At 34.6% G+C, this 21,585-nt stretch overlaps 1 protein-coding gene and 1 pseudogene across 1 annotated transcript in view; one reads left to right on the top strand and one right to left on the bottom strand.

The window, feature by feature from the left end:
• Abcb5 (ATP binding cassette subfamily B member 5) overlaps nucleotides 1-21,585 on the bottom strand; it is a 146,089-nt gene that overhangs the window by 31,925 nt on the left and 92,579 nt on the right. Inside the window, 4 exon segments of the mRNA XM_047561242.1 lie at nucleotides 9,205-9,288; nucleotides 13,741-13,818; nucleotides 13,958-14,062; nucleotides 15,455-15,604. Of these exon segments, the coding sequence (XP_047417198.1) occupies nucleotides 9,205-9,288; nucleotides 13,741-13,818; nucleotides 13,958-14,062; nucleotides 15,455-15,604 (417 nt within the window).
• Nucleotides 1,419-2,354, top strand: LOC124990819 (aminoacyl tRNA synthase complex-interacting multifunctional protein 2-like; annotated as a pseudogene).

Below are 21,585 nucleotides of genomic sequence, written 5' to 3'. Positions count from 1 at the left end.
CAGTCCAAGACTATAGGTTACTTTCAGTTTTCTCCATTTCCATATTTGTTACCTTCTTTTCACAAGTGAAAAATCTGGTTTTCATTTTCTTTAATAGATTCATTTATGTGATTAATCTGTCTGTATGCAACCAGTCTGCTATCATGGCTCTGGCCACTCCCCTGTAAAATATCTTTCTCTCTTTGCTCTGGCTCTGTTTATCCCCTCAATGGGCTGTGGGGACACATGGATGCTCACTTCATGTCTGGACTCCCAAACCCAGTCCTTCCACTTCTTCCATTTTATCATAGTAGTGTCCAATTAAAATATTATATATATTCATTAAAGTGTACACATTAGATGACATTTCTTTTTTATGTTTTTGGTCTTTATAAATTGGTCTAAGTAAATGTGTAAAGGATAGAAAAGTATAGAAACATCATAGTATAAGATAAGATAAAATATGTTCTAAAAAAACTTCAAACAAGTAGATTGTTTTTGTAACTATTTTCATAAGAACTGTTTTATTAATTGCATTAATTTTTTAAAATTTTCAAAATTTAAAAATAGTAATTTTATTTTGGTACTGAAGATTAGACCCAGGACGAACTCTACCACTGAGTTATATTTTTAACCCTTTTTATTTTTAATTTTGAGACAGGGTCTCACTAAGTTGCTTGGGCCTTGCTAAATTGCTGAGGCTGATCTCAAACTTGGAATTCTCCAGCCTCAGTCTCCTGATTGGTTGGGATTATAGGTGTGCACCATCATGCCTGATTATGAATCTTCTTTTAGTGGGACACATGACATTTAGGAAATAAATTAAAATTTAGTTTATTTACTGCTGGGATGGAAAAATGAGGACCTCTATTTATTTACCTAGAAGCACAGTTATAATTGACTACATTTAAAAATAAATGTTTTGTTCTTATCATGAAAAGATGATCATTAGGAAGAGTTTAGATAATGTTAAAATTTACATTCTTCTAGACACATATTTATATCAGGTTAGCATTATTGTTTGTATGCAGTTGTGTATTCTGCTTTTATTCCTTATATTATACTACAAGCTTTTTAAAAAAAAATTTTAGTTGTAAATGGACACAATATCTTTGTTTATTTATTTTTATGTGGTGCTGAGGATTGAACCCAGTGTCTCACACCTGCTAGACAAGTGCTCTGCCACTGAGCTACAACCCCAGCCCCTGGCAAACTTTTTTTGATTCTTAAATATTCTTAAACATTTGACTCGCTTCCATTTTTTATTCCCATGTTGGGGGTAGAATCCAGGACCTCATGCATGCTAGGTAGGCAAGTACTTTATTATTTTTTTGCTATTAGAGCTGCAATGGAAAGGTAACCACAGTTCGTTGTGGCCCTGGACAGTTTCTTAGAGTTCCTGTCCCTAGCCCACCACTTTCCTTCCTTTGATTCCCGCCATGCCGATGTACCAGGTAAAGCCCTAAAACCTGGGCACACACGGCTAGGTGTAGAGCCGCATGTACCAGCTCCTCAACATGCATTGCAGGATCGGCAACCTGGCTCTGAAGGAGGGCCATGTGCAGGAAGGATCTGACCCATCTTTGCATGTTCTTGAATCCCAACAAGATGATACTTTTAAAAGTTTGTATGAGTTGAAAGCTGCAGTCCATGGTCTCTCCAAGATGATTCACACACCAGATGTGGATTTTGATGTGACAAACATCATGCAAGCTGGTGAGCCCACCAATGCATAACCAATGCCTTGGATTTGAATTCAGTGCTTGGAAGGACTATGGGGCACTGAATGATATTGTGATGCATGCAAACCCTACCTCCCCTCCTCTCTCCCTGCTTGTGCTGCACCATCTGCTCTGTGAGAGCTACAGGGTGCTCTCATCAATTAAAGAGTATGCCTGAGAACCTTCTCAAGTGCTTTGGGGAACAGACTAGGAAACAGCCCCATCGTGAGTATCAACTGGGCTTCACTTTAATTTGGAAGAATCTCCCAAGATTCAAATGAAGTTCAGTGTCCAGATGATGTGCCCCATCAAAGGAGAAGGGAACATTGCACGTTTCTTGTTCTCTCTGTTTGGCCAGAAGCATGATGCTATTGATTCAACCCTCATAGATAGCTGGGTAGATACAGCTATTTTTCAGCTAAAAGAGGGGAGCAGTTAAGAAAAAGCAGCTGTTTTCCGCTCCATGAACTCTGCTCTGGGGAAGAGTCTCTGCTTGGTCAGGAACGAGCTCAACCTAGCAGAAATCATGCTCTGGTCTGTGCTCCAGCAGACAGGAGGCTGCAGTGTGGTGGCACCAGCCAAGGTGCAGTGCGGTGACTGAGATCATGTGAAAACCTGGTCCCCTACAACACTGCTCTCAAGCTCCTTAAGTGAATTTCAACAACTGGTTTTAAAGGGTTTTGATTTCAAGAATGATGCTGCTTCATGCCTATTGTCATTAAGGGGATTTGTACTAGAATCAAAATCTTTTTATTTAGGAAAGTTGTCAAATATCAATAAAAGCATCATATAACTTTAAAAAAAACTGCTATGAGTATGTTATCAGTGCATTTGTGAGCTGTGGTATAACTTTTATGCAGTCTAATATATGTATAATTGGAGTCCCTGAAGGGAGAAGTGAGAGACTAGGGTGACAGAAAAAAATATTTGAATAATTAATAACCAATGAATTTTCCAAATTTAGTGAAAACCACAAGTTAATAAATCCAAGATTATCAGTGAATTTCAAGCCTAAGAAGTAAGTAGGAAACTACGGGAAAGTCCATCACAATTTTAAAGTCGATAACAAAGAAAAGCATTAAAGTCAACCAAAAATATTTATAGAGAAAAGAAATGCAGATAATTATGGATAGTTTATTGAAAAAAGAAAAGAGTGAAGAAGAATGTACAGCAATGTCCTTAATCTATGAATAAAAACATCTGTCAACATCAAGTTTTGTATCTGGTGGAAATGTATTTCAAAAATGAAGGTGAAATAAAGACTTTGCAGGCATATAAGAGCCAAAATAATTAATCACCATCAGACCAGCACTACAAGAAATGTGAAAGAAGACCTGGAGGCAGAAGGAAAATGATACCAATAGAAATATGTATAAAGAACTTGTAATGAAGAGACCAGAAAAGTTAACTATGTGAATAAAAATATGACTTTTTATGCTTATTCGAAGTTCTTTAGGACACAACTGACAAAAATAATCATGATGTAGCATGCTCCATATGTAAAAGGAAATTGTATGATAATAATAGCAAAGTATTGAGAAGAAATGGAGATACACTATTGTTAATTTCTTTCTTTTTTTCCCCCCCTTTCAGTTCTGGGGATTAAACCCAGAGCTTCAAGCATGCCAGCCTCTTAAGAACTCTACCATAAAGCTACATCCCCAGGTCTTAAAAAAATTATTATTATTTTATTTTGAGACAGAGTCTTTCTAAATTGGATAGGCTGAACTTCAACCTGTGATCTTTCTGCATTAACCTTCACAGTGGTTGGGATTACAGACGTGTGGCACCACACCCGATGGAAGTAGAGTGTGATAAGTGAAAGATGTAACCACTAAAATAATAGAGCACAGAGTGACAGCTAGCAGTATCACCTCCCTCTCAAAAAAGAAAAAAGAAAAGAAAAGGAAAAAGAGAGATAGAGAAAGAGACAAAGAAAAAATTCTGCTAGTAGCTAGTATAATAGCAGAGTAATAGAATAATAGCATAATAAAGTATTTTTAATCCAAAAGAAGGCAAGACTGTAGCTCAGTTGGGCTGGGATGTAGCTCAGTGGTAAGGTGTCTGCCTCCCATATGCAAAGTCCTGGATTTGACCCTCCCAGTTCAAAAAACAAAAAAAAAGAAGGCAAAAAAAAAAAAATAGGAAAAATGTAAAAAAGAACAAGAGCAAACTGTAAAAAGAAAACAGCAAAATGAGACATTTAATCCTAATATTAATGATCACAGAAAAATAAAAATGGAGCTGAATAACCCAATTAAAAGAAATCTATAGTTTGCCCATAAGAATCACACTCTAAACACAAAGACACAAAATAGAATAAATGTACAAAGGTATTATCTTGTCCATTTGGATTTCTTTGTAAAATGCCATTTGAAATCTTTCGTGGTTTTTTTTTTTTTTTTGTACAGTTCAAAAAAACATGGGTTGCAGGCCACATCTGACTACGTATTTTTATATTGCTCACAAGGTAAGAAGGTTTTTTATACATTTAAATGATTGGGGAAAAAATGGAGAGAATAATATACTAATCATGTGAAAGGTGTATAAATGCAAATTTCCACGTCCAAAAATAAAGTTTATTGGAATACAGTCTTGTCATTTGTTTACTTATTTATTTTATTTTATTTTATTTTTTGGCAGTCCTAGGCTTCAGTAATGGAGTTCAATAGTTGCGAGATAAATTATATGTGCCCCTTTCATCACATCACACTGCTGTTCAACATGCTACAAATCTCAGGGATGTGATCATAGTTTTATAGCATGTTAAGCACCCCTTGTACTGTTATACTGTGACATTTTATCTTAGTTTTAAAAATTACTATTGTATATCCATTATCTCAAAACAAGAAGGAAAAAGTGCACTTCAAATGTAATGCTTTTTAAGGCATGGTGTACTGTGAATAGTTTTCTAATTACAAGTATTTGCTTTATATACTATGACACTATATAGTGATGAAAACTAAAAAATATATAAGCCTTACCAAACTGAATATTTATTATACTATTCCAAATTCATAGGAAACAACATTCAGAAAAAACAGAAAACTTAAAATAGAACTTACACCAGAATTTCTTCACAAAATTAAAATGTGAAAATGAGGCCGAAGCTAAAGTAATTTTCTGCATGAGTCATTTACCTGCCAAGTAAAGAACATTGTTTTTAGGTAATGAGTTAGTTATATCATGTTTGATCGTAATAGTGGAAGAAGTATGTTCAGAGTGCAAAACTTGTATTTAAGGTTACTAGTCATTTGATGAAAACATTTGCTCTATATTGAAGACATTGAGAGCAACATCAATAATTAAAAAGTAAGGTAGTTTATTTTGAGTGGTTTTCCTAGCTCAGGATAAGTTGACAGATTGTAATGATACTGCTCAGTGTTGGTTTTCATTGTTTTGAAGCACGCTGTGGAGTTCAAAGTGACTGAAAAGTTAGGTGCTGCAAATAGTCTCTGTGATAACTACAGATGAGAACGTTTTCAAGGATCTTGAGAAAAAATTCAGTCAATGCAACCTGAAGTGGAATCTGCTAAGTTGCTTTATAATTGGTGGTGGCAAAAATATTTGTGAGTAGAAAGAAGAATCAGTTGGACAAATTTACAAAAGCTTGTGAATATGTCATGTATTTAAAGCTTACAGTTATTCATTGTTATTATTCATTAGAATGTATTTTATGAAAAACAATTGAATTTATCATGCATTTATTATGACTTTGGATATTAGCTTTTGCTATAGACTTGAAAATCTTTCTTAATTAATTCAGTCTCAAACTTCAGGATAAAATTAATTATATACCAACTTTATACAGTAGTAAAGTCATTTCAGTGAATACTAACATTGTTTGAATCAAAAGTAATACCAAGCTGTTTTATACATTTCCCATGTCAAAAAGTGGAGTCAAGGAATGAGGTCATCATTGTCCAGGTAATAATATTCTAGTTCTAACTAATGAGAGCTCATTGGGTTTTTGGAATTAATAAATGAAATAAATTTTATTATTTCTTGGGGCAATATAATTATAACTCTGATGAGAAGTTCTTGGCTCTAGCATTGAGTCTGTCAATTGTACATAAAATTTACACTGTGGTGTCAACAACACACTTTTTTGTGGACAAAAATGAGGTAAGACTTTTGGTTGATGGGAGGGTTACTAAAATATACAGAAATAATAACACCCTGTAATTTTGTGGAATCTGGTCTCCGAAAGAATCTAAAATGGTTTTATACCTTTATTAAAATTACCTATTATTCAGAGAACAGTGTGTTGACAGATGTACTGGCAATAAGCCACTACCGTAGGCTAAAACAATACCAATTAAATTAGTTATATTCATTCAACTGTTCCACGACTGTGTTCATGAACATGTTTTGATCATGACTCCCAAAATATCAGAGCTCCTAAAAATGCCCAAGACATATATTTTGGTCATTAATAGTTTCAGACTGAGATATATCATTGTTTTAGAGCTAGTTTATGAATATTCACCCTAATACATTTGATAATACAAACTGTAACTAAAATGACATGATACAGAAACTAAGATGCAGGGTGTGGTGGTGCATGCCTGTAATCCCAGTGGCTTGGGAGGCTGAGGCAGTGGATGGCAAATTTAAAGCCAACCTCAGCAACTTAGTAGGGCACTAAGCAACTTAGCTAGACCCTGTCTCTAAATAAAACATAAAAAGGGCTTGGATGTGGCTCTGTGGTTAAGTGTCCCTGGGTTCAATCCCTGGTATAAAAAAACAAAAAACAAAAAACAAAAACAAAAACAAAAACAAAAAAACAAGAAGAAGAAGAAAAAGAAAGAAACTAAGATGAAGTATAATTTAGTTAAGTTGATATGATAAAAAAATATAACCCCCCAGTTATTTCCTGACTCATTTCTAGTCTAGGGCATCTGAGAAAAATGAACTAGTGGACAAATAGAATTGGTAAATACTTTTTTGTTTGATTTTTAAAAAAACATTCAAATCGTATATGAATTTACCTTTATATGGCAAAGTAAAGATTTATGTGAATTACATGTTAGTAGATACAGTCTCACCCTTAGAAACCTTCTTTGGTCATTTTATGTATAAATTCAGCAAGTTCAAATTCTTCCATCAGAATTCCAACCATTTATTCTCTAACAATTACTTCGGACTCAATGAAAATGCTTTTTATTTGTCCAGAAGTTGTTATGAAATCAGCATTTACTAACTGCAACAAGAAATTTTCAAATTATCAAATGGTATTAATCAGATACTTATTAAAAAAAATCAAGCAGCCAGGAATGGTGGTACAAACCTGTAACATCAGTGACTTGGTAGGCTGAGACAAGAGAATCACAAGTTTGAGGTCAGTCTCAGGGAGTAAGTGAGACCCTGTCTCACAATAAACAATAAAAAAGCGTTGTGGTAGATTACCCCATGTTTGATCTCTAGTACAAAAAAAGCTAAATAAAACAGTCAGGCAAAGTAATATTCTTATTAATGTTCTTCAATCAGAGACAATACTATATTAGAAATAATTAATAACTGTCAGGGCAGTAATGTTGGCCTTTCAGTATTAATTTGGTCTTTTGGTTGATGCAAATATTTGTTAAAAGGAGTGTTTTACATATAATCTGTAACTGCTGGTATGAAAGCCTGTTCAATCAAAAGATTCCCAAAAGATTTAAAAGGTAGTAAAAGAAAAAGTGTACAGTAAAGAAAAAATAGCAATTAGATGAAATGGGGATTCAAATGGAATTATAGGGATTGATATTTCAGTCTAGAGTTATAAACCCTGGAATTCTAAATGCAGAAGTAGTCATTCAGATAATTCTATTGTGCTGTGGAAATAAATTCTATATTCATTATTTTGCTTATTTTTGAAAGGAGAAGTATTTATTCAAGAATAGAACTCAACAGAACTCTCACAGGGTGAGATGGGACTTGCCAGCAGGTTGCCCTTATTATTTTACTACTAAGCAAAATTTTACCCATCTTTTTTTTTTTTTTTCCATTTATACCCAGCTTATTAGTCTTTTAAAAAATTTAAATATTCTCTGATGAAACTCTAGAGCCTTGCCTTCAAAGTTAACTAAAAGAATCTCAGGAAGAGATGAAGCTGCTGTCTCTTCTCTCCATCTCTCTCACCATAAAATTTGCTTTGTCAACCCAAAAGAGATGGGTGAGGACATTTGCAACTGTAACCAACTTGTTCTATCCTCTAATATATAAATCTGTCCTTGGTGATGTCTATTCAACAGAGGTCTTGCAAAAGTTACCAAAATTGTAATAGTTGCCTTGTTCTGTGAAAATATCTCAAAGAAGCATGCAATTCTGATGGGTTGTCTTAGTAGATAATCTGTTGCTCTATTGATAATGCTGTAATTGACATCTTAGTATTTCTAATAGTTTAAAAACTTTCTTGTTGAGAGGTGGACCATTGATACTTTTCCTTTTCTTCCACATGCATAAGGAAAAAGGAAAGCCCATAACTGCTAGTGTTCTTATTTTAACAGAGTGAATACTTTATTTCAAAAGTTTAGAGATCTTGTTTTGTGCTCTTTTTCTCAGAGTTGGACTCTTACTTGCTACATAAAAGTTAATTTTATTAAAATAACTGGAAGAAAATTACTAAGATTTTATACCTTGAATACTAGCCTCCCCCCACCACTTTCTTAAGCACAAGTTTACATATATTATGCTGGCCATTGTGTTATTGATTTTGATTATGATGCATAAACATGATGCTTACACAGAATTGGTCTGTATAACAACTAGCACAGAATCATTTCCAGAGACACACGTGAATCTAAATTGTTAGACATTGCTTTAAATAAGACATTATTGTCTGGGATAAGGGAAACTAAACTTTTTCCTTTTGTTGACATTGCTTAAGTGAGAGTGTTTTCTTTCATTTTGTTATCTTTTCTAGTCTTACTATTTGATTCTGAGCTCTTTTCTCAAATTAATTCTTGGTATTTTCTTTAGTCCTCCAGTTATCCTATTTTACGTGCTAAAGTGTCTCCATTTTTAGTCAAACATACCGATAGGCTTCCTCACATCTCATTAAGAATATCATGCTAAGTGAGATAAGTCAATCTCAAAAAACCAAAGGAAGAATGATCTCGCTGATAAGCGGATGATGACACATAGAGGTGGTGGGAGGGAGGCAAGAATGGAAAAGGAGGGACTGTATAGAGGGAAAAGAGGGGTGGGAGGGGTGGGGGGAAGGGGAAAAATAACAGAATGAATCAAACAACATTACCCTACGTAAATGTATGATTACACAAATGGTATGCCTTTACTCCATGTACAAACAGAGAAACAACATGTACCCCATTTGTTTACAATAAAAATAAATTAAAAAAAAAAAAAAGAATTCCCTGCTAGTCAGGAGACTGACCAGTTGTCCTTATGATCTTATGATGTGGGTCATCTCAGCCAAGCTCACTTGCAGGCACAGACATGTGCAGGTCTACATGTGCACACCACATAATACACTATTTAAAAATAAGAACAATATACATACCCCTTGAATTTGTGCTATATCTATGGCTAATGTTGTTGTCAAGGCTCCTGTGCTGTTTTCCTTATCATCAAACCAGGCAATATCCTAGAGAAACAGGAAATTTACATACGTTTATCAAAAACATCCTTTTCTGATTTGTGATTTTTGCTGTTGTAACTTAGAAGGCATTTACCTACCTCCTCACACACTGGTACTTAATTTTTGTAAGTACTGTGGATCAACTGATGTTTACTTCTTATTTTATAAAGATCTGTATTTAAATATAAACAGAAGAACTTAAGCCCACTGTTTGGACATTACCATGTTATAATATTGTATAATAATTGATGTTAAAAATCTCATTTGGAGGGCTGGGGAGATAGCTCAGCAGGTAGAGTGCTTGCCTTGCAAGCACAAGGCCCTGAGTTCGATCCAAAAAAAAAAAAAAAAAAAAAGAAAAATCTCATTTGGAGATATCAAGTAATTTAACTCCACAAAATACCCTGTGGAGGGCAGATTCTATTTAACTAGTAAATGAATGCACAACACAATTTAGAAATATTTTCAGATCTTTTTACCTAAACTGGCTATTGACAGGAAGTCTATCTCCTTTTCTTTAGGATCCACATGGACAAGATTTTACCTGATATATTACCCCCTAGGTCTTATAAGTGCTAGGCACTGTGAGATGGTCAAGAGGCAGAAGGCTATAAAACTCCTGCAGTTAAGAAGCATGCACTCTAAAGCAGACAGGTCAAAAAATGCAAGCAATAAAAGCACAATATAAGAAACAATGTCATTTTCAAGAGACAGCACTTCTTGGTACTTCTCAATCTGAGGAATTCTGATTTCCTTTTATTAGCAATTGAATGTTTCCTCCCACACAGTCAATCCACTTGTATCTTATGTGGATTAAAACCATGTGGAGATTGTCTCTGAATAAGTAGTTTATTTTTAGTGAGTAAAGAGAGAAAAAACAAACCCCCCTATCCCCACATTGAACCATTGACATACTGCAACCCAGCCAGGGTTCTGAGGCCCAGAGTGCATACCACTGATAATTAAAAAAATAAAAACAACAGATTGAGGGCTATAAGTGAAATTGTGTTAGAAGAAAACTCCTGTGGAGGAATACGGCAGGAACTAGGGCAAGTACAACCCCAGCATGGTAGGACCACTCTGAGCCATTGCATTGGGAAGGTGTCCCAGTGATTTAGGATCCTAGATGCTCAAAGGGTGTTCGACAGAGATCACAATCCACACTGCACAGTAGCCTCTTTGAAAGCACAGTCCAGTCTAGAGCCTGACATACTGTGAACACACAACAGCAACAATAACTGTAGTACTGCTATGTTACTTAACTAGAAGCCTGCATTTAGTATAGACCTGTCCCCAGATTAAGAGATCTATATATTGTCTAATTGTTTATAGATTTCAACATGGCATGGGATTCATAAAGAATTTTGAGATGCAATGTAAACTAAAAAGATAAAAAAAGAATTTAATATTGAATATTACATTTCTGATACTATCATAACTTGCTATAACACACAGTGCATAGGCAGCAAATGTGACTTGTCTTAGCCATCCTGTGTTCCAACAGGAAGATGTACAAAATTGCTTTTCCATAGGTCAGCAGTTGTGCAGTCTAGGAACTGTTTTCCAGTATAGGCAGTATATATCAAAACACCTAGCACTTTTCAGAACTCAGCTGGTGTTGAGTAAAAATTAGCTTGCTTTCCCTCATCCTGATGATAAAATAATTATAAGAAAGGCTATCAGGCTTTTTGATTCTAGTTCATCCATTTTTCTCTTGGCAATAATTTTTCCAGAAATAATAAAAAAAATCACTCTATAACAAGTGCTTGAAATATATTTTCTCATTTGATCATCATAACAACCCTATGAGGAGAACGTACTGTGATTATCTGTACTGTATAAACTTAGGAAACTAAGGTACTGAGAGATGAAATGGCTTGCCCAAGGTCACTCAGCTGGCAAGTGCTGCAGTGCTGCAGTCAGGATTTGAACCTCAGCAGTCAGAGGCCAGAGTTCTTATGTAACCATCTTATTCCACCTCCTATCTGACTGAAGCATCATGGTTAGGTTCTATTGCCTGTTTCTTTCACTTCAGGACGTGTTACCTCACATCCTTTAGGAAACAGCTTAAGAACTTTTGAGACTCCTGAGTGATCTCCATCAATGCTATCATTTTATGATTTAAAGACCCCCCCGACTCCACCAGAACTTCTGAACAATTTAGGTGAGAGGAAAATGGGCAGAGATAAACATCATATCAAAACCCCAGAGCTCTATAGGTCAACATCAAGAAATATAAACTTAGCTTTGGAACACAATGAACAAAAAATTATTTACAACCATGGAAGTCAGCAATAATTAAATATTCCTTTCAACTGGGAAGGATCTTAAGTAATCACATAAAATACAGACTTTATACCTACAAAACAACCACACCTGATTCTATAAATACCTTTACCTCGTATGAGATTTCAAAATGGTTATAAAAAGTACTACAAGCCTTAGCATGCTTTCTGTACCTCTAGTCTTATCTTAGGACAAAACCTAGTGATAAAAGCTAGGTAAAACCTCATATCAGGAGCTTCTCTCACTATGGACAGAATAAAATTGTGAAGATGCTTACAAAGAAAAGGCTAACTAAACTGCACTTTTCCTCCAATTTACAGAGCAAATAAATGAAGCAAAAAGAATGCTGAGGGATGATGATAGAAAATAAATAATGTACTGAAAGGGACTGAGTTGAATTTAATAATACGTGTTAAACAACATAGGGTTTCTGTGTGTATCTTTGCACTTTTTTTGGAGGACAGAATTTATGACTTGTAGACTAGAATATTCTTATGGGCAAAGCTTAAATTATCCCATAATGTTACTGTGCTGGTGTCCACATAGCTAATACTAGACAAAAGATTCATGTCCAGTATTAAGCACCAAAATATTAGATTAACAACAGTTCCACTGGTTAACCTGGTTCACAGCCTTGAGATTGTTCCTCTAAAAGCCTTCTGTGAAGAAAGGGGAAGTTCAAGATACACTTGGAAAAGATTAAAATTTATAATCTTCTGCATCAGAATAGCTAGACATTCAGGAAACATTTTTAAAAATTCCTAGAAATATAAAGTAAATATACTCAAACAGGGAAAAACATAAATTCATGAAGACAAACAAAAACAAGCAGAATGGGGCTGGGGTATAGCTCAGTGACAGAGCACTTGCCTAGCATGTGTGAGGCACTGGGTTCGATCCTCCACACTACGTAAAAATAAATAAGTAAAAAAAAAAAACAAAGTAGAAATTCTCAAGTGCAAAATAAAGTATTAGTTAATTACAGTCTCACTTAACTTCATAAAAGATGAGGACATGAAGTAAGGACATAAAGTTTTAATTAAAGAAAGTATGCATTTAACATGAGAGATGTGTGTAGTCAATGAAGGGATTCATAATCCCTCAAGTAGATTTTGTTTCTCTAGATCAAGGAGTTTCTCCAAATTTGGAGCAAAAAAATCTGAGACAGGACCTTTTCGAGCCAAGGGTATGAGGGATACTGATTGCTTCTGGAGCATCGTGTTGCTCTCTGAAGTCACCAGCTCCCTTTGCTGCATCATCCTGCAGTTCCCCAACAGCACAAAGACTACAGAATTTTGTTCTGTGGCTGGCCTCAGGTACTGTTGCTAAAAGTCACAAGATGGAGAAAAAAAAAAAAAAAAGAAACTGGTTTTGACAACTCAGCTGGAGTGACAGTAACTCTATTTCTGAAAAGAAATTACCCTGGCAGGAAGCTATTTGCTCCTGCTCTGTGAGCTTTGGTGACAGAAAGTGAGGCAAAGGGCTCCAGATGATTACTGGCTTTCATGGTAACCCAATACACCTCATCCTCATGAAAGAATTTTAGAGGTGCCAATCTGAGACATTCCTGCCATTTGCCCCCAAGACTCACTTTTCCAGATTACTACTTATCCACCTAGTTTTAGTTATTTTGCAGGTACAATTGATCATCTGTATGAGCCAGGCAGACCTGCCAGTTCGACTGATGCTATCTGAGTTCAGGACTCTTTCCAGGAGGGCAGGGAGAGTGACTGTTTTAAGAAGCATGGAGTAAAAATATTCAATCTGGCCAGTGGATGAGAACTGGACAAATTATCAAACTCCTTACTTTCAAGCATGTTCCCAATCTATTGTGGCTCTTGCTTTTTCAGTTTTAACTTGGTCTTTCATTCTGATCCTGGAACATTACATCATGCATTAAAAGAGTTGAATGCAAGGAATGGGTCTGGACCCTTAGTCCTTGTTTTCTATAAGTCTTAATTTCAAACATTACAATTTTGGACCTGATTTTATTAGGAAAATATATTATATGAATTCTGATGTCAGATTTTCTTCTTCTGAGAACAATAACAAAAAACATACATTTCAGTGAACCAAAGGAAAGACAATGTGAAGAAACTACTTGAGAAAGAATTAAGAACTGAGATATTTTGTAATAGATTTCAAATAAAAAATTCAATTAAATACACTGACCTGATATAACATGGCTTTGAATGCCAAGTGTCTTAATCTCATGGTTAAAATTTCTCCTACTCTGCCATAAAACAGTCCCTGGAAAACAAAAAGAAAATCTTCATTTATTTTTAATTTTCTTTTCTATTTCTCTGTAACATTTAGCTATTATATTTTTAACTCAGAGAGGATGACATCAAAAAGTAAAACTGCCCAGGGTTGTTTATTAAAAGTTTACCTGCATGAAGTAACTGACAAAGCAAATAATGCCCAGAATGACAAATATCATGGAATAGATTTCTGCATTGTGCTTTAATGTTGTTTTATTATCACCTTCAAACATCTGAAAAGAATTAGAATTTGAATCAGGGATTTAGAGAAAATATAAAAGAAACGGGGAAAAAATCTATATATTGTCAGGATTTTCTAAATGAATTACAACATATAACAAAGACTACACAATTCTGGGAAGAGAAAGTGCCTATATTCTACTATTGTCTGCATTTAATACAAATGATAAAAACAATTTACTTTCAATTTTCTCATGTTTACTATGGAAGCATGACATCAGGTAAATGAGTCTTCTATCTACTGTTATTATCACAGTATATTTTCAATTAAATCATGTTTTTTTAAATTATTAGTTCCAATAATATTAATAACTCAGGTTTCTTAACATTCCTCTATTTAGTACCTGAATATAAGGCCCTTAGGTGTGCCCCTAGAAATGTTTTTTTTTTTTTTTAATTTCTATTGGATTTTAATTGCTTGTACTAAGAAACACTATATTAATATACTTCTATTATTTTTATCTTGAATCTATCCCATCCTTGAAGTCTGTACTCACCTCTACCTCCTATCTTTTTAAATTTTTTTTTAAAATTTATCTTTTAATTTTTTACAGACCGCATTTTGATTCATTGTACACAAATGGGGTACATCATTTCATTTCTATGGTTGTACACGATGTAGAGTCATACCATTCATGTAATCATACATGTACATAGGGTAACGATGTAGGTCTCATTCCACCATTTTTCATACCCCCTCCGTCTCATTTCCTTCTACATAATCTAAAGTTCCCCCATTCTTCTCTCACTCCCCCCTTATTACATATCATTATCCACTTATCAGGGAAAACATTTGACCTTTGGTTTTTTGGGCTTGGCTTATTTCACTTAGCATGATATTCTCCAATTCCATCCATTTGTTTGCAAATGCCATAATAGTATTCTTCTTTATTAAATGGTTCTTAAAGTTAGCAATTGTACATATATTGGCATTTATATTAGTGAACGGTAACTGTTCAACCAAAGACAATGAGGATTTAACATGGATCTAGGAACATCCTTGAACCAACTAATTTTTCTGAATCTTTGGCACAATCCTAAACTCTTATTTTCTCTCCAGGAGCTGGCTGATATTAAAAAATTGCCATTGTAAAACAAAAAAAAAAAAAAAAGAAAAGAAAAAATGGCCATTGTTTTGACAAGCGAGCTGCATTTGTCTACTTTATTACTTCAGTATAGAGTATTCAGTATTCAGTATTGCTTTAGAACGCTGACACAATCCTGGAGTCAAAATTAGTGTACCTTCCTATCAGGAAACCCCATGTCTCAGGGGTGACCCAGATAAATTCCTTCGCTTTCCCCCTTACTGATCAAGGTCCAACAAATTTGTTCTTTCATACTGAGCTTTATTTAAATTGTTAAAAATATTAGCAAATGAGTTTTACTTACTTAGTTATGATTTTAGCAAAGATGATGGAAAATATTGGATGAACAGTTCCATTCAGAACAGAAGCCAATGTCCCCAGAATCACAAAAGTCCATTCAGATTTGTTTAATTCAAATATTTTTAATAGAGACACTTCAGGAAGACTTGTCTAGAAATAAAATACCTAGGTTAAAACCTCAGTTTGAGAGTAAAATTGAACCTAGAGAAGTTAGCCAATCACAAACAGATCTATAATATAACATATGAAATACAATAGACAGCAGGTTAGAAGTAATACTTCTCTTAGAAAAATTTCACTGCCTGTATTACTAAGAATGATCACAAAACATAAAGGAATCTCATCCAAAAGTGATTATTTATGCAATATCAATTTTTGGTATTTCACTCAGTTGCTATTGTTAAGAAAGTATCAATTAACTCAATGTTGTGGTAGCTAAGAACGGGGGGGCGGGGGGGGAGATAAACAGGCCTATTTTTCTTTACTCTTGTTAAACTACATTCAATATTATACTCTAGGATGAGACCGAGTGTAGGTTGGAAATAAACAGAGAAAGTGAAGCCCGTAAAAGTTTTACTAGGACTTAAGATCGAAAGTCTTTCAGTTTCATGATTTATTTACAAATATGTTTTCTAATACCTCAGTTAAAAACTTGCTTCCGGGCTGGGGAGATAGCTCAGCTGGTAGAGTGCTTGCCTCGAAAGCACAGGGCCCTGAGTTTGATCCCCAGTACCGCAAAAAAAAAAAAAAAAAAAAAACTTGCTTCCTCTTTGCAAGCAGAAAGCTGTAGTATCTAAGCATATTGCTTAAACTTGCCAAGTTTCTACTTCTTATCTTTCCAAGGGTGATGGTATCTGTTCTGATCTTATAGGATTGTTTTCAGAATTAAAATTAGCTCAGCATTGCACAGTAAGCACCCAATCAACATTACCAGACATTGCTCATGCTGATGTTACCGACAAGGAAAGATTATGTGACACTACATCCTGGGTTTTATGCAGAGAAAGCACAATGCCAGTAACCACTCTGGTATTTTCCATCCCTTCCTGGGAACCATGCAAGGAGTGAGTGGTCACAGTTGTCAGAGGATAAGTAACATCATGATGATGATGTCTCCTTACGCTGTCTAGGATGTGTAGTGGATTTATTTAAAAACCCTGTGAGCAGCTTTTTGATGAGTCATTATTTTCCCTAAAAAGGCAGGCGGTGAACTACTATTTCATGAGTTAAAACCTCCTCATGACATTCAGTCATAAAGTGATATTTATGAACCTAATAATCAGAGAATTCCTTAGGAAAGACTATTATAAACAGTTTATCTAATCTGAGTCTGGCAACTATACTGCAAACTCTGTTGTTTGGACAATAGAACTTTCACAATTCTTTACAATCTGTTCTCAGAATGGTGAAGCCAGAATTGTATTAGTTTGCTTAATAATATGACCCTATCTGTTATATTCCTTCCAAAGTTTTCTGAAGATCATCACAGAAGTCCCCACTTTTCAGTAAGGTGAATGTCCAAGGGGATACGTGAAATTTTAAAAATTGCATACCAACTTTTTATCAAGTCTTACTAAACATAGAGCTAAATGTTTTACAAAATCACCTTATTTTGTGATGAAACTAAAGCTTAGCTGGTTCCAGGACATAATACCAATAAATTACAGAACCGGCAAATACGGAACCGTTATCTTGCTCCTACAGAAAAATCTGGGTTACGTAAATCATGGAAAGACAATGAATGTCCTTTTGCCTCTGGAATAATATTCAATCACAGGTTAAAAAATGAGTATCACTTAAATAGTGCTATCAAGATAGAGGGAGAATAAAATAAGACAAACCCAAAATGAACAATGTCTGTAAAATCATGAAAAATACTATTCTACCTAAATATATTACAGATTTTAGCATGTTTTAAGATAATTTGGTATAAAAATATAAAATAGGCATTGTCTAAAGAGATACAAAATATTTTATTAAGTTAAAAAGCAAAGTCTACTAAGAATTTAAACTTTTATTTGATGTTTTATTGAGTTATAATTGTCATATGACAAACTGCACATTTATAAAATGCATGCATAATTTGTTAAGTTTCAACATAACTACATCCTCATGAAACCAACTCCATCATCATGATAATGAACATAATCATAACTCCTGGTTATCTCCTGCTTTTTGTAATTCTTTTCTGCCACACTACTAGCTTGCTAGTCTTTTTCCCTCCCCGCTAGCAACTACTGATATGGTGTTAGATTAGTTTGTATTTTCTAGAAGTGTATAAAAAGCAAAATCATACATCATGTACTCTTTTTCATGTTGTTTCTATAGCTCAATATAATTATTTTGAAATTTATTCATGCTATTTCATACGTAGGCATTTCATTTTTTTAGTGCTGTATTCTATTCCATTGTATGGATATACCATGATTTATTTCTCTACTTAACTGTTAATATAAATATGGGTGGGTCTCACTTTCATACTATTAGAAGTCTGTCTTGAACATTCATATACAAAACTTCCTGTGAACATTTGCTTTGATTTCTTTCAGAAAGGTATAGAAATGGAGTGGCCATATAATATAGTAGGTATATTAAATATATACATTAATATATGGTTAAATGCTTTTTAAGAAACTGATGAATATTTTTCTAAAGTAGTTTTTCCATTGTATACTCACACTAGGAAAATTTAGAGTTCCAGTTGCACCACATTATTTTATTTATTTATTATTTTTAAATAGTAATGAATTATTTTTTTTAATTTTTTTATTTTTATTTTTTTACATTTACATAGGGTAATGATGTTTATTTTATTTTTCCCCTCCCCCCACCCCTCCCACCCCTCTTTTCCCTCTACACAGTCCTTCTTTCCTTCATTCTTGCCGCTCTCCTTAGCCTAACTCTAAACCTAACCCTAAACCTAATGCTAGCCCCTCCCACCCCCATTATATGTCCTCATCCGCTTATCAGCGAGATCATTCGTCCTTTAGTTTTTTGAGATTGGCTTATCTCACTTAGCATGATATTCTCCAATTTCGACCATTTGCCTACAAATGCCATAATTTTATCATTCTTCATTGCGGAGTAATATTCCATTGTATAAATATGCCACAGTTTCTTTATCCATTCATCAACTGAAGGGCATCTAGGTTGGTTCCACAATCTGGCTATGGTGAATTGAGCAGCAATGAACATTGATGTGGCTGTATCTCTGTAGTATGCTGATTTTAAGTCCTTTGGGTATAGGCCAAGGAGTGGGATAGCTGGGTCAAATGGTGTTTCCATTCCAAGCTTTCTGAGGAATCTCCATACTGCTTTCCAGAGTGGCTGCACTAATTTGCAACCCCACCAGCAATGTATGAGTGTTCCTTTTTCACCACATCCTCGCCAACACCTATTGTTGCTTGTATTCTTGATAATCGCCATTCTAATTGGGGTGAGATGAAATCTTAGGGTAGTTTTGATTTGCATTTCCCTTATTACTAGGGATGTTGAACATTTTTTCATATATCTGTTGATTACTTGTACATCTTCTTCTGTGAAGTGTCTGTTCATTTCCTTAGCCCATTTGTTGATTGGATTATTTGTATTCTTCGTGTAGAGTTTTTTGAGTTCTTTATAGATTCTGGAAATTAGCGCTCTATCTGAGGTATGGTTGGCAAAGATATTCTCCCACTCTGTAGGCTCTCTCTTCACATTTCTGATAGTTTCCTTTGCTGAGAGAAAGCTTTTAAGTTTGAATCTATCCCAGTTGTTGATTCTTGCTTTTATTTCTTGTGCTATGGGAGTCCTGTTAAGGAAGTCTGATCCTAAGCTGACATGTTGAAGATTTGTACCTACTTTTTCTTCTATAAGATGCAGGGTCTCTGGTCTAATTCCGAGGTCCTTGATCCATTTTGAGTTGAGTTTTGTGTAGGGTGAGAGATAGGGGTTTAATTTCATTCTATTGCATATGGTTTTCCAGTTTTCCCAGTACCATTTGTTGAAGAGGCTATCTTTTCTCCATTGCATATTGTTGGAACCTTTGTCTAGTATGAGAAAATTGTATTTATTTGGGTTTGTGTCCATGTCCTCTATTCTGTACCATTGATCTACCTGTCTATTTTGGTACCAATACCATGCCGTTTTTGTTACTATTGCTTTGTAGTAGAGTTGAAGATCTGGTATTGCAATACCCCCTGCTTTGCTCTTGCTACTGAGGATTGCTTTAGCTATTCTAGGTTTTTTATTCTTCCAGATGAATTTCATAATTGCTTGCTCTATTTCTGCAAGGTACATCATTGGGATTTTAATTGGAATTGCATTAAATCTGTATAGCACTTTAGGTAGTATAGCCATTTTGACGATATTAATTCTGCCTATCCAGGAACATGGGAGATCTTTCCATCTTCTAAGGTTTTCTTGAATTTCTTTCTTTAGTGTTCTGTAGTTCTCATTGTAGAGGTCTTTCACCTCTTTTGTGAGATTGATTCCCAATATTTTATTTTTTTCGATGCTATTGTGAATGGGGTAGTTTTCCTAATTTCTCTTTCTGAAGATTCATCACTTATGTATAAAAATGCATTGGATTTATGAGCATTGATCTTGTAACCTGCTACTTTACTGAATTCACTTATGAGTTCTAAAAGTTTTCTGGTGGAACTTCCAGGTTCCTCTAAATATATAATCATGTCATCAGCGAACAGGGATAGTTTGAGTTCTTCTTTTCCTATTCGTATCCCTTTAATTTCTTTGGTTTGTCTGATTGCTCTGGCTAGAGTCTCAAGGACGATGTTGAATAGAAGCGGTGAAAGAGGGCATCCCTGCCTTGTTCCAGTTTTTAGGGGGAACGCTTTCAGTTTTTCACCACTTAGAATGATATTAGCCATGGGCTTAGCGTAGATTGCCTTTATAATGTTTAGGAATGTTCCCACTACCCCAATTTTTTCTAGTGTTTTGAGCATGAAGGGATGCTGTATTTTATCAAATGCTTTTTCTGCATCTATTGAAATAATCATGTGATTCTTAACTTTAAGTCTGTTGATATGGTGAATGACATTTATTGATTTCCGAATGTTGAACCAACCTTGCATCCCTGGGATAAAACCCACTTGATCGTGGTGCACTATCTTTTTAATATATATTTGTATGCGATTTGCTAAAATTTTGTTGAGAATTTTTGCATCGATATTCATTAAGGATATTGGTCTGAAATTTTCTTTCCTGGATGTGTCTCTGTCTGGTTTAGGTATCAGGGTGATATTGGCTTCATAGAACGAGTTTGGTAGGGTTCCCTCCTCTTCTATTTCATGGAATAGTTTGAGGAGTATTGGAATGAGCTCTTCTTTAAAGGTTTTGTAGAACTCGGCTGAGAACCCATCTGGTTCTGGACTTTTCTTTGTTGGTAGGCTTTTGATGACCTCTTCTATTTCATTGCTTGAAATTGGTTTATTTAAGTTGTGTATGTCCTCCTCGTTCAGTTTAGGTAGTTCATATGTCTCTAGAAATTTGTTGATGTCTTCGAGGTTTTCTGTTTTGTTGGAGTATAGATTTTTGAAATAGCTTCTAATTATGTTTTGTATTTCACTGGTGTCTGTTGTGATGTTTCCTTGTTCATTCCGAATTTTAGTAATTTGAATTTTCTCCCTCTTTCTCTTTATTAGTGTGGCTAAGGGTTTATCAATTTTATTTATTTTTTCAAAGAACCAACTATTTATTTTGTTAATTTTTCCAATTGTTTCTTTTGTTTTGATTTCGTTGATTTCGGCTCTGATTTTAACTATTTCCTGTCTTCTACTACTTTTGGTATTGGTCTGCTCTTCTTTTTCTAGTGCTTTGAGCTGTAGTGTTAAGTCGTTTATTTGTTGATTTCTACTTCTTTTTTTGAATGCACCCCATGAAATAAATCTTCCTCTAAGTACTGCTTTCATAGTGTCCCAGAGATTTGATATGATGTGTCTTTGTTCTCGTTTACTTCTAAGAATTTTTTTATTTCCCTTCTGATGTCTTCTGTTATCCATTCATCATATAATAGTGTATTATTTAGTCTCCAGGTATTGGAGAAGTTTCTGTTTTTTATTCTGTCATTTATTTCTAATTTCAATCCATTATGATCTGATAGAGTACAAGGTAGTATCTCTATCTTCTTGTAT

The sequence above is a fragment of the Sciurus carolinensis genome, chromosome 8 (assembly GCF_902686445.1).
Source record: "Sciurus carolinensis chromosome 8, mSciCar1.2, whole genome shotgun sequence".
NCBI classification, from domain to species: domain Eukaryota; kingdom Metazoa; phylum Chordata; class Mammalia; order Rodentia; family Sciuridae; genus Sciurus; species Sciurus carolinensis.
The sequence above is the reverse complement of the archived record's forward strand: the minus strand, read 5'-3'. Positions and strand labels throughout refer to the sequence as shown.